The sequence below is a fragment of the Nycticebus coucang genome, chromosome 3 (assembly GCF_027406575.1).
Source record: "Nycticebus coucang isolate mNycCou1 chromosome 3, mNycCou1.pri, whole genome shotgun sequence".
Taxonomy (NCBI): domain Eukaryota; kingdom Metazoa; phylum Chordata; class Mammalia; order Primates; family Lorisidae; genus Nycticebus; species Nycticebus coucang.
In genome coordinates, this window is record NC_069782.1 from 133,666,530 (window position 1) to 133,680,975 (window position 14,446).

At 40.2% G+C, this 14,446-nt stretch overlaps 1 protein-coding gene across 1 annotated transcript in view; it reads left to right on the plus strand.

The window, feature by feature from the left end:
• CFAP58 (cilia and flagella associated protein 58) overlaps positions 1-14,446 on the plus strand; it is a 124,226-nt gene that overhangs the window by 47,915 nt on the left and 61,865 nt on the right. The window contains exons 10-13 of the mRNA XM_053583513.1: positions 5,943-6,104; positions 6,719-6,865; positions 12,628-12,768; positions 13,333-13,556. Of these exons, the coding sequence (XP_053439488.1) occupies positions 5,943-6,104; positions 6,719-6,865; positions 12,628-12,768; positions 13,333-13,556 (674 nt within the window). The remainder of the gene's footprint in view (positions 1-5,942; positions 6,105-6,718; positions 6,866-12,627; positions 12,769-13,332; positions 13,557-14,446) is intronic.

Below are 14,446 nucleotides of genomic sequence, written 5' to 3' on the forward strand. Positions count from 1 at the left end.
TCTAAATTCAGTGAGCTACTTTCTTATCCTGCCTTAGTCTATATGATGTTTTAACCATGCTGCAGTTTTGCAGTATGTACTACTGATTTTTACCTCACTCTTACTTCTATTGGCAGGTCATTTTAATAGGAAAAGAAAAGGTAGGAATAGGCTATACACTGGTACTGTCCCCTCCCCCGTCACGCACCGTAAGCATTTTCTGGGCTCCTCTGAAGCAGGACTACAAATGCTAGGGGCTCCCACCCTCTGGCTGTAATAAAACTTTCTACAATTGATGTGATCTATCTCACAAGTTGATTTGAAGTATCTGAAAGTATAATCAATTAAGCAAGCTCCACCTCCACAGCTGGCATCCTGCGTCTGTGACATGCCACTTTTAACAGGGGACAGCAGTTTGCTGGCAGGAGGTTTTGCTGCTACTTAACACTCCATATATTTTATGAATTTTCAGGATTTGAACGTCTGCCTGACATTGGTTTAAATGATTTCCATCAAAATTAATGGAGTCTCAATGCTTAGAAAGGAATTGCTTTGTAAATTGTCTTTGTCTTCTAGTTTCAATACTTGTTATTTTTCATTGTCATTTAACTTCAATTCCTTTGATCTTTTTTGTATCACGATGGGTTCTTATTACTCCCAGATTCAAGAATTCAGGACCAAGTGTGTGATTTTGTGCACTTCTGTGTGCAGAAAGATGGACTCTACTAGTTGGATACTAAAAAAAAACAAAAAACCAAAAAAAATGCTCTCAGCTTCATCCTTTCTCTGGAGCATTATTTTGTCTGTACAAAGGATTATTCTCATTATAACTTCTCTCAAAGTGATTGAACAAACGTTTTTTTCTTTTCTTGATATTTTGAATGCTGATGATGCTGTTCAAAGTATTTCAATCTATTCATTTCATTCATGCCAGGGGTGGGGGTGATATCTTATTTATAGAAAGGCTAAGTTTTAGGCTAAAGTAGTGCCTTTTTTTTAATAAAAAAGCAAATGAAAACAGATTTGGTGATAGACATCTTATTTCAGTTTCATATTTATTCCTAACTTAAACATGTGAACGACCAGTATTGATATCTGAAAAGGCCTTGAAAACTACTCAATTGCAAAGATGTGGATCAAAGAAATGATGGAAGATGGAAGAGTATTTCTTTTCATTTCAGATCTATCCACATGTCTTTTCCCCAGACCACCTTCTTTGATTTTCTAATCTTCCTCTTTCTAAGTTCTCACCAACCATCAATGCTAATCACCACTGAGTTTGTATATATCCTTACTTTGTTATCCTTATTGATAACAATAATAATGAAACAACCATAAAACCTATAAAAATAGTGTGTACAATTCTAGTTGCATGCATTTTAAAAATTGGTTAAAATACATAATTCTTTTGAAAATACATGCATTGAGGTTTGACTCAAGGAAAAGTAGAAAAATTATTGTACATGGCATCCCAAAAGTTGCCCATAAAATTGCCATACATATTTTAAAACATATTTTCAAAATATTCTCTATGTATTGGCTACCCCTTTGTAAAATTTTATAATGAATGTTTTATAAATAAAGGTACATTTAGGTACAAATTCTCCATTTTCCCTATATATGGTAACTTTAGGGGCAATCTACTTTTGGGACATTCTATGGGAGCCACTGAACAAGTAGAGAATTAGCTCCAAAACTGACAGAGCACTTACTAAATTTAGAATTGAGTTCCTTTAAACTTTTAAGAATTAGGTAATTATCATCGTGTACTTTTTTGTGTGTGAATTTTGGAAAAGCATTACTCATGCACTTTATATTATGTTGATAGGCATTGCTTTACTGGTATCACTCATGCCTTCTCCAGTGGTAATGCAGAAAGATTCCAGGCCTGGCAGAGACTCTGGGGTCCAAGGTGAGCCCTTGGTTGGTATAGTTGACTAAGAAAGAAGCAGCAGTTCCCACAAATTATGCAAATCTCTAATATTAACTGGGGAAGACGCAGAGGTCCATCCTCAGAAATTCAGACTTCGATTCTCCTATAACACATTGGGCATATCTCAATTTCCTTGTATCTTTTCCTTGATTATCCCTCCTTTGGTGGGTCACTCACTAGAGGTGAACTTGAGGATAGGGAAAGCATACCCTCTTCTTTACATCACTCGTGTTTTTACAGTGCCTGCCAGGAAGAGTTTCTCAGTACAATGTTCATTGAATGAAAAAATAAGTGGGTGAGTGAATGAATGCGTGAACAGAAAGGTACTCTGTTCAATTTATGAAACTAACAGGAACCTTGATGTTAAAATAGAACTAAAAAGAAAGCTATAGCCATAGATCACTTAGGAAAATGAATGCATAATCCTAAATGAAATTCAAGCAAACCAAATTTAATGTACATTAAAAAAATCAACCAGTATGAACAGGAGGGTTTATCATGAAACTGCAAGGATAGTTTTCTATTAAGAAAACTGTTACTGGCAGTGTGGAAATGTAAAGTGTTACAGCCAATTTGGAAAGCAATCTGGCAATATCTATTAAAGTTAAAAATATATATGTCTTTTGAGGCAGCTATTCCACTCCTGGGAATCCATCCCACAGAAATAAAGGTACAAGTGCAGGAGAACACGTGTACACAAATGTTCACTGCAGCATAGTTCAGAGTGGCGCGGAGTGGCAGCAAAGTTAATTCCCATCTGAGGGGAAGAGTTAAGTGCGTGATGGTGCACCCACACTGTAGGATGTTATGCAACCTTTAGGGAGAACAAATTAGCTTTCTCGATGATTTCCACAAGGTATACTGAGTGATAAAATGCAAAGTGCGTAAAAGTATATATAATGAGATACCATTTGGCTGAAAATAGAAACAAAACCCCCAAAGCAAAACAAAAAACAAAGGAAAATAAATATGTATATTACTAGTTGAATAACTTTGTGACTATTTCTTCTTTTGACCTCAGTTTCCTTCTTTGTAAACTTGGGGTGATAATAGTATACATTTTATGGGATTTTTGTGAAGACTAAAGGAGTTAATACATGTTAAATATCAGGTACGTAGACAGTCCCTGGTGAATATTAGCTGTTATTATTAGGTTTATTGACCTGAGCAGACTATGCAGAATTCGAAGAAAAATATGGATGTGCACAGACCAGATTGTTAACCTCGTTATGTGTAGATGAGGGGCTGGTGTGGGTTGAAGGGAAAAGGAAAGCCCAGTAAATAAGGAAAAGAAAATAAGTGTATATTTCACATTTATAAGTTTATTTTAAATTATGGCACATGGGATTACATATAAAGAAATTAAATGTTTTTAAAAGGAAAAACTGTAATACTAATTATATCAAATCAGTTGATCCAATAAGAAAAAAAAATACATATATCGAAAGGCATTTACTAAAATTTTCTCTCCTTCCTTCTTAAGTATTTATAGGAAAATTTCTGAAAGGTACTTTATTTTATTTTTATTAAATCATAAACACATAAATCGTGTGTACATTAATGCATGTATGGGGTACAATGTGCTGATTTCATATACAATTAGGAGTGTTTATATCACACTGGTTAATATAAACCTCATCTTGTTTACTTAATTATAAGTAATGGCTTATAAGTTAAGCCATTTATACTCTATACTTAATAAATCCGACAAGTTCCCTTGTGTTATGCACCATAGGTGTGATCCTACCATTCTGAAAGGTACAAATATTTTAAACAATAGCCATTATTAACTCTGATGGGAAAACAATAGAACATGGCTTCTCAGAGTGTATTTTCTGAAATAATAATTCCACAAGTGAAAAGAAAGGATTTCTTTTAGCGCAAAAATTTGAGGACATGTTGCTCGCAAGTAGTCTGCACCTGAATCATGATGAGTATTGGGGTGGCAAAAGTCTAAGAGGTCCTCTTCCACCTTCAGGGTTTTAGGTAAAATGTCCCTTCCTCAGAGGAACATGCCATGGCCATGTTATGGGAAGTATGTCACCCTTCCTCCGTGCTCTGTCATACTGCTATTTCTGTATCCTTCAGTTGTAATTATTAATTAAGAGAATTCCGTGCAAACGCAGTGAAACCTTCTAAAGATTTTTTTCCTTCTGTGTTCTAGCTGTTACTTACACCTTAGTTTGATCACTTTAATCAGTTTTCCTCACTAAATTTTTTCTTCCTAAGAAGTTTTTGAAGAAATTCATCCTTAAAAAAGTTGATTTCTGTAGACACTGTAGCTGAAAGTCAGGATTATGTAATTTCTACTGTATGGATTGCCTCTGGAGAGGTATCAGCTTATGGTGGGATTTTAGGCTTTGGTTTTTCATAGTTTCAAAAGGGTGGTGATCACTCTTGCACCTCATCTTTCCTGGAAGAATTTCATTCATTCATACTAGAACCCTTTTTTTTGAGACACAGTCTTTCTGCCCAGGCTGGAGTGCAGTGGCATCATCATAGCTCAACTACAACCTCAGACTCCTGGGCTCAAGTGATCCTCCTGCCTCAGTCTCCTGATTAGTTGTGTCTACAGGTGCGAGTCACCATATCAGCCTAAGTTTTATTATTCTTTTGTAGAGACTGAGTCTTGCTGTGTTGCTCAGGCTGGTCTCAAACTCCTAGGCTCAAGGGATCCTCCTGCTTTAACCTTCCAAAATGCTAGGATTACAAGCATAAGCCATGATGGCAGCCTAGGATGCATTTTTTTTTTTTTTTAGAGACAGAGTCTGACTCTGTCACCTTGGGTAGAGTGCTGTGATGTTATAGCTTACAGCAACTTCAAACTCTTGGGTCAAGAGATCCTCTTGCCTTAGCCTCCTGAGTAGCTGGGGCTATAGGCCCTAGCCACAACGCCTGGGTATTTTTTTTGGCTGTTTTTGGCCGGGGCTGTGTTTGAACCCACCACCTCTGGTATATGGGGCTGGTGCCCTACTCCTTGAGCCACAGGTGCTGCCCGCTTGGGTAATTTTTTTTGTTTTCTATTTTTAGTAGAGATGGGTCTCCCTCTTGCTCAGGGGAGTCTTGAACCCCTGAGCGGAATGAGCTTAAGGGATCTTTCCCGTTGGCCTGCCAGGGAACTGGAGTTATAGGTGTGAGAACATTGGGTAGAATGCATTTTTCCTTTTTTTTTTTGCAGTTTTGGCCAGGGCCAGGCTTGAACCTGCCACCCCCGGTATATGGGGCTGGCACCCTACTCCTTGAGCCACAGGCCCCTCTATGTCACCCTGGGTAGAGTACTGTCACAACTCACAGCAACCTCAAACTATTGGGTGTAAGTGATTCTCTTGCCTCAGCCTCCCAAGTAGCTGCGACTACAGGTGCCCACCACGATGCCCAGCTATTTTTTTTGTTGTAGTTGTCGTTGTTTAGCAGGTCTGGTTTGTGTTTGAATCCACCTGCCTGCTGGTGCCCTAACCACTGAGCAATGGGTGCCAGGTCATAGAATGCATTTTTAATGAAATGCTTTTTGTTCCCCTGATGGAGGAGTTTGCAGTCTGACTTTGGCAAGATAGCGTTAAGATCACTATCAGGTTCAAAGGCCACTTTCCTGTCTCATGGTTAGCTGTATAAAGCATTCGACATGGCCAACCAGCTAAGTTATCTCTTATCTTTCTTAGTGCTTTGTGTTAAGCCTGTGGCTTTTTATTTTTATTTTTTTCTTTTTCAGTAGGTGGGTAGGGTGGTCAGGAGAGGGTTTGAGAATTTCTTTTTTGAAAGAATTTTTTTTTTCTTTTTCTCTCTTATGATCACAAAATAACTGTATTAGGCCTTTATACTTGAGCAGAACTCTGTAGCGGGTAAAATGTATGTTTGCCCCTAATCACTGCGCTGAGTTTCTGTGTTGTACTGTAGTGATTATAACCGTAGTTAGATTTTCTGATTGCTGGCATCTCACCAGCCACCCTTAGATAAAAAAACTCCATTTGTCCTGAACTGATAAGCACAGATGGGCTGTTTAACCCCATTCACACACTTCTTTCTCCTCCAGGTCCTCATAAACATGGAAGACATAAAAGTCCGTGAAATGCAGATTTTTGACTACAGGAAAAAAATCGCTGAATCAGAGACTAAATTAAAACAACAGCAGAACCTGTATGAGGCTGTGAGATCAGACAGGAATCTCTATAGCAAAAATCTGGTTGAGGCTCAGGTAAAGAATATCCTTCTATATCTTTATGTTTTAATTTCTCTCTCCCCTGGGTGTAAAACAGTTTCTCTTATCCTAATGGCAGAGTGTAGAATGGATCAAGAAAAGAAATCTCGTGGAATTCACCTGAAAAAGATCAATTTATGCAGAACTATCAGGTTGTTTGCAATGGAAATGACCCAGCTTCCTAGGAGGTGGAGAACATGGTCCTACTTTTAAATATCACGGAGAATTGCCATGCTATCTTTTCTAATTTTTAAAACTGCTGACAGCTGCCTTGATGCACAGGGCAGCTACGCACTCTTGTTAGTTAATTCCGTAGCTTGGCTTTGAAGTCTTTTAGCTATCGTGTTTGTCTGCTTCCAATTCCTTTTGTAAAGTGAGGAATATGTGTGCGCATGTGTGATATTCATTATGTGTACTTTGTATACATGTCATGAGAATATTTTGAGAGGCAATGCTGTAAAGACGGGCATAAGAGACAAAGGAATAGCCCAGTCCTAACTGGTCGTGAGATCGCTGCTTTGAGAGAGCATCCCTTTAAAGCTCTTAAATATGTACTGAATTTCCATAGGAATGATGATGTATTTCAAACATTTCTCCTTTCCTTTTGTTAGGATGAAATAACAGAAATGAAGAGAAAGTTAAAGATTATGACCCATCAGGTCGATCAGCTGAAAGAAGAAATCTCTGCCAAAGAGGCAGCACTGGTGAAGCTGCATCTGGAACAGCAGCGAATAGAAAAGGAAAAGGAAACACTGAAGGTACCGACCTTGTAACGAAGGGAGGGACTGTTTGGCCCTGTGCAAGGCAGCCTCCATTCTCGCTGAGGGCAGCAAGGGCCAGGGAGAAGGTCAAGGTTGCCCCTGCGGTCTGGACAGCTGCTGGTTCCCCAAACTGAGCCACACAAGGCAGCCCTGCAGGACGACCTCTTATGTCTCCAGGTCAGAGTTCCATATAGGTAGTGCTCCCAGGTAGAACGCGGTGGGAGCAGCGGAGATGCACAAATACCCCGTTCTTCCGTGCTGGCTGTCACGCACCCAGGGAGAGAACCTAGCAGGCCCACAGTGGCCAAGACGTCCTTGGGCATGCAGGCTCCCTCTGACCCCTGTGTGTTCACAGCCCAAGTCCAGCCATTGTGGTCACACCCAACTCCCAAACTCCTCCCTGGGCCTTCTATACAGCAATGCTTTGTCCTTCTGCTCCTAACCATTGTTTACTTTGTGTGGATGTGACTTCGGTGTCTGCAATCTCATCAAGTGGGTGTCAGAACTCTGTCCTCACTGGGTATGCTTCAACCAGCTTCATAATTCACTTTACCTCCAGGGGGCTGCGAACTTTGCTCTTCCAGGCATCATTTCTGTCTTCATACATCTCACTAAGACACGTCCTTTTCAACCTGCTAATTTAGAACATTCTATGTCAGCAAACATAAGGTCTCTTTCCAAGAAAACACATACCAAATAATTACACCATTTCAAATCCTATAGCCATATATGTTTCATGATATACATCACTAAACATAACATATTTTCCCTTTCCTATCCAATCCAGTAGATTTGCCTTCTAATCTATTAAACAAATGACTCAAGAAGGGAACTTCTAGGAAAACGATGCCACTTCTTTTGAAAATGTACATCAAGAATCCTCAAGGATGCTTATGAAGCATTTGCAGAAACTGTTTGCAACAAGTCAGAGACTGGGTACCTTGGATTCTGTGCATGTTTGTGAGTGTGCAAAGATAGTTCCTGTCTTGAAACTGTGCATCTGATGTTGGGCAGGTTTAATGCCATATTTCCTTAATTCTAAGATGCCACAGATTGAAATTTTTACTTTCAATTTAATAATGAGTTTTGTCAACTTAATGGTAGGTTTTCATGGAAATAGAACTACTACATTACATTAAGTTCAGGCACGTATTTTTTTTTTTTTTTAGAAAGGTTAAGCTGTACCAAAAGCATCTTTCCAAAAAGATATTATAATTGATATATTTATCTGGGACTTTCCTCTCTCCCACTCCAGCTTATGATAGAAAAAGAATAGAAAATTCTGCATTAAAATTTATTTATATACTATAAAGAAACATACATGTATTTTCTAAAATTTGAAAATACACTGTATCTTTGCTCTTATTCCCCTTGTTTGAAAGCAGAGTTTTATAGAAAGTGGTTTGTAAAAAAAAAAAAGTGGTTTGTTCTACCCGGGAGCCTGTAGTGGGAAGGGGTGTATTTCTTGCTGAATGAATCAGAAAAGTCTTACTATAAACTTTGCTTCACCCAGGAGCCCCATGTCAGCAACACTCAGTGTAATCCATTTGATGCATCATCCCTTTCTCTTTAGGGACTGCATTGACTCTCATCTCTTCTTTTCCTAGGTGATGCTCTATTAAGAGATTAGTTATTGCCCTATACTGGGGCCCAAGGTGGAACTAACTGTCTTCTACTAAATCCTGCTGTAGAAGAAATGTCCTATATAAAAGATCAATCATTTCTCGTTCCTCAGAGTTTGACTTTAGTCACTATTTGTTTTAATTATGCCCTCTACCATCAGGCATTTACACATACAGCTCCAAAGAAACATCTTAGTAAAACAAAGGGCAATGGAGTTCTGGGATTTGGTCCTGGCCCAGCAGAGTTGGCAGCTGGTGGACATGAAGGATGAGCAAAAGGCTTGTGTTTGGGAGAGTCTGCTCCAAATGAGAAATCCCAGGTCTGGATGGCGTTGGGTCTTCGGTTATAGGAAGATAATAGCTTTGAACTCAATGCGGAACTGTGCTGCCTTTACTCTCAGCATTTCCCATTGAAGCAAGAATGAGGAGCAGAGACAGACGCTTGTTTGATTTATTATTGGAGGCTATCCAAGGGTGACTTGCAGTGGTGCTCCGACTGGACAATTTTGGCCTATCATTAAGCTCATTTGACATTCTTCAGAAAAATATGACAGCTCAAATGTTGAGTTTTAGCCTCTTGACTTTTTTAGCTTAAGAATTTGAATCACACTTCACATAGGTCTCTGGATTTCATGCATCTAAAGTTTGCAAACTAAAACCCTGAGAAAGGGCAGATTTTCTAGTACCTTTGCTCCAAGAGACATTTATCTTATTATTGTGAATTCTACAAAGCTACATGACTACATAATCCCTCCTGGAGGAGAAAGCTCTAGCCTGTTTGGTTGACCGTGACACGCCCTTTGACGGGACAATCCAATTTACTACTTCTCCAGGCTGATAGACAAACAGTTGTCCATAGGAGGTCATCTCCATTCCTTATTCATCCCCCCAATGGAAAATCTCGTCCTTCCTTGTTTCTTTTACTTTTTCAGTTGCTACCAGGTCAGTTTATGGTTTGGTATTCCAGACACCGTCAGCACATTATGGTCATGACAGAATATCAATAGTTCCCTGTTGCATCTGTGTTCATCTGCCTGTCCTGTCCCGGTCATGTTTCATCAGCACTGAAGCAGCCATCTCGTTTGGAGTGTCTGCCTTCCCGTTCTAACAAGCTTCTGATTCTGTCTCATCACTTCCCAATCATCCCACATCTATCCGACAGCTCTTTGATTCTTGGTGAATAATTCAGCAGCAAGTTCTCTATGTCCAGAGCTCAGCACCACACTAGGGACTGGCTTCAGGGCACCATATCTTTTTCCTCAGTGGACTCTGCAGCCTGCCACAGATGGGGAGCTGTCATCCATGAGAAAGAAAGAGAGAAAAAGGCTAATGATTCTCATGGCTAGAAGACTTGAGGTGGTCCTATTTGTTTTGCTAGATTTAAACAGATGGCTTCTATGAAAACCAGTGAATGTGGGGGTATGAATGGGTGAGACTCCTGCCAATATGGCCTTTGAAATATGATATATGCCCATAGCAAAATTACATTATATTTAGTCCGTAAGTACCTATTTTGAAATTGCATAATTGTGGAAGCAGTGATTAAAGGGTGTGTCCTGTCATTTAATTCCAACTTCATACCACCAGTAACATTTCCATAGGTGCTGACACCTCAGATCCCACCTACGACATCACTTGATGAGCTTTCAGGCACACAGCAGTTGTCACCATCCTCCCTGGGTGCTACAGCTCAGATTTATAACTGCTAAATGCATTAGACTCAAGGTATTTTGTTGATGTTAACATTTGCTGCTAACATCTAATGCCACATCTTGTTTACAGCCCATAAATTTATGACATAAGGCAACTACTCAGAATTTTGATATATTATAAAAAAAGTACCTAGCTATGCCAAATGCACGGATGGTTTTACATTTCAGACAGATACTTTACACACTGCTGATTGCATTTTAATATAACAAGGGTTTCATTTTGTTCTGCTGATGGATTCTGATCAGCTCTTGGCACTTAAGAACAGGGAAGTGAATGTTGCACATCTGGGAAAATAAAAGTTTTATTAAAGAAAGCATGAGCCAAACAGGTATTTTATTGCTGTCTTTGCTGTCACCTGAAATGGCTGTAGAAACAGAAAGGCTGGTTCTCTCTGACTGCCTAACAGGCAGTTCCCCCAAATGGTAAATACTAAGACCAGATCTTTTCTCTATAAGTATTTCTGTTTGCTTATCCCTAGACCAAAACATATTTCATGTATGAACAAACAAAATGTTGTAAAATAAACCCTTGGTTTACATAGCTGGCTGCGTTTAGTTTGTGACATTAGACATCCATTACTAGGCACACGGTATCTTCACACTGTTTGGACACGTCTGATGGGGTGAATGAATGACTCTTGGTTTTCTCCATGGGTTTGAGGCAGAATTAGGTGAGAGTTGTGTCGGTTCATGGGCACTTGCAAGTATGAGGTTTTCCATCATCTTGGTGACCTTTCTGGGTGGATGAGGGTATGGGTTCCAATACTTACTTGAAGGAAAAAATTATTCCTCTCTTTCTGTCACTTGCCAAGCTGCAAGCCATTGACAAGTTGAAACCTTTATATCATCTTGTCATCTCCCTGTGATTCCAGGCATGGGTGGAAGCAGAGCTCTTCCTCCTCATTGGTTTTCCTCATTTGTGTTCATGTGTCTGGGTAACCCCTTGTCCTTCCCTGATGGGCATGGAACCTCTCAAAGACATATGCTTTTTTCCTTTAATATAAGTAACTCTGTGGTTCACCATGGCATACCCATACAGTGCATGGCACCCAAGGCGCTTCTCAGTCTGGCAGAGACAGCTGTTCCTTACCTAACTCTCTAAACCAGCCATATTGGGTGTTTTGCTGTCTGGTGAACACCCAGGTACTTTGCAGCTCTCATGCCTTTTATCACACAAGCCTGAACGTTGTATGCCGTATCCCCCAACACATACCTCTCCAATGGGCAATGTCTGTCTACTGCCAACAACCTGACTGGTTCTTTCCTCCAAACCCCGGGTGGAAATCGAAGTCCCTTCAGGGGTATGCATATGTTCCTTTGGTGCAGGTAGATGGCATTTTCACACTGTTGCTGGTTATGGTCATCACCTTCAGTGGATGGTGAATCCATCAGGTCTTATTCATCTTTTGTATTTGGCTTGAAACTATTGAGTGGTGACTGAGGGAGCACAGGCTTTGGAATAAAAAGATCTAGGTTGGAGTCTCAGCTGTGCTACTTAATAACTTTGTGAACTTGGGCAAGTGGTTTTCTTTTTCTTTTTGTTCTTTCTACAATTATATTTATAAAATGGAGATAAGAGTGACAAAATGCCTAGTATCAGGCCCAAGACATGTGAGTACTTGTGGTATAGAAGTGAATGTGTACCTTGATGAGATAAATATTACTTTTGAAAGTTACCAGCCATAGCACCTTTCCCCCACAAACCCTATGATTTCCATGTGTGCTCGGGGGCCAGATCCAGGTGAGAACTCTCTGAGAAAGCATCTGTGTTGACCTCAGCCCAGTGCTGACTTCCTATAGGATCACTTCACTGTCCGCATGATGATAATGCTTAGAATGCTCATCATGGAGTTATTTAAAGGAAAGAAGCTTATATCCAGGAACATTTTACCTGGACTCCTTAGTATTTGAGTGTAAAATATGATCAGGATGTTTTACAAGATAGACACTTAGTTGTTATCTTTGACTAATTTAATTTTTGCTTGCAGTGTGCTTTTATCTCTGCTGATGGTGTTAGGATCATTACAGGGGCTGGTTTGGAGGCCTCCTGGGTCCTCAGCCCACATCCTCTGCTGTACCATGCTTTGTGAAGTCTCCCGGTCTCAGCTGGTAGGGGATGAAGTGCTACTGAATACCAGGGAAGCCTGTGATACACATATACAGAAAATGATAAGAATCCCTCAAGGGCACACTCAGAGAATAAACATGATCACTGTAGTGTGCGTTGCTGTTTTTTTCTTTATAGGGGTGTGTGTGTGTGGTGTGCGTGCTGTAAGCTTGTTTTGCTTGTGAGCATGATCAAACTGTGGTAAATGAAACATCAGAGGAAAGTTTAAAGAGTTGTGCTTCGAAAGATCTGGGCCCTGTGCTCTGAGTCTGTGCTGTCATGGAATGGAATTTGTCAGTATCTTCCACTCTTTGTCAGGCTGAGCTGCAGAAGCTGAGGCAACAAGCCCTGGAGACCAAACACTTCATTGATAAGCAAGAAGCTGAAGAGAGAAAACTCCTGCGAATCATTGCTGAGGCTGATGGGGAGAGGTTGAGACAGAAGAAGGAATTAGACCAGGTAGAGTACCTCCTCACCAGCCTTGCAGACCTCATCAGCAGACACCTGTGTTTGATTCCACTCTTCTCGAATCCTCATTCCTTTCTAAGCTCTGCCATCCCATCCTATCAGAGGAACGGCAGCGGAAGCTAGTCTTGTGTTGATTAATGATGATGTATTCACTCATTTATTAAACTCACATGAATACTTCCTCTAGGCACGGGGGAGACTTTGGCCAATAAGACATGGAAGTCCCTGTTCTCAGGGAGCTTACATTCTAGTACAATTGCTAGCCTATCATGGCATTCAGAATTGCATCACTTGGGAGATAGAAATTTAAGATAGAAACTTGGGAGTTAAAAATGTAAATCTTTCAAGGACCTGGAAAAGAGGGAAATTGGCCAATGCAAGATAGCAAGGTGTAGTGGAACTTGGCAAGAACTAACCCACCACAAAGTCAAATGTAAACATTTAAATGCATATGTGGACATTTGGTAGGTATTCATTGACTGAGTACATGCTGCCACTGTAATGAAAAACATAACTTATTGTTTCCTGTGGCCACGCTCTTCCCTACCTTTCTAGGTCATCAGTGAGAGAGATATTTTGGGGTCTCAGCTTGTTCGACGCAATGATGAGTTAGCGTTGCTCTACGAGAAGATCAAGATCCAACAATCAGTGCTGAATAAAGGCGAGACTCAGTACAACCAGAGGCTGGAGGACATGAGGATCCTCAAACTTGAGATCAAGAAGCTTCGCCGGGAAAAGGGGATTCTTGCCAGAAGTGTGGCTAATGTGGAGGAACTCAGGTAACAGGAGGCCCTCAGGGCTGAGGGTACAGCAATGCATGGGGAGCCTCTGAAGTGACCTTGTGTTCTTACTTGTTGGTCATGGAAGATTTTTTTTTACGACAGGGTGTCACTATGTCACTCTCGATAGAGTGCCCTGGCATCACAGCTCACAGCACCTTCAAACTCTTGGGCTTAAGTGGTTCTCTTGCCTCAGACTCCCAAGTAGCTGGGACTATCGGCGCCCACCACGATGCCCAGCTATTTTTTGGTTGTAGTTGTTTGGCAGGCCTGGGCTGGGTTAGAACCCGCTAGCTCTGGTGTGTGTGGCTGGTGCTCTAGCCGCTGAGCTATAGGCGTGAAGCCGGTCATGGAAGATCTTTATCAAATTGTACAAAATGAATTTTAAATGATGAAATCATTAGCAATTAAAGAGAACAACGTTTTCGTGAAATCTATGTTGTACCCAATGCTGTGTCACAGAAATGAATTAGTTTCCTTTTGGGGGGTGGGGTTAGGGCCAGGGCAAAAAAGTTTTTTTAAAATAACTTTATTCTGTATTTTACAAGAGAAATTTCAAGTCAAATCGCCAACACAAATTAATTAAAATGCAGACTTTTTTTTTCTCCAATGAGCTTTTTTGAATTTCTTTAATAAGGTGATAATGCAAGAGATGGAGCATCAATTTTTAGATTTAATCCTGGTAACATTTGCATACGTTTTTCTTGGAATTATATACAGGATGCAAAGAGGTGGAAAATTTAATTTTATCATTATTTGAAAACTGTCTCCTTACAAGGCAGCCAAATTTTGTGACTTACTCTTGATGTATTTTCTGCAGCTTTCACTTTAGCTCAGTGCCCCTTCTTTGTTTACATTTTGCATCATGTAAGATCTACATTCCCTTTGGG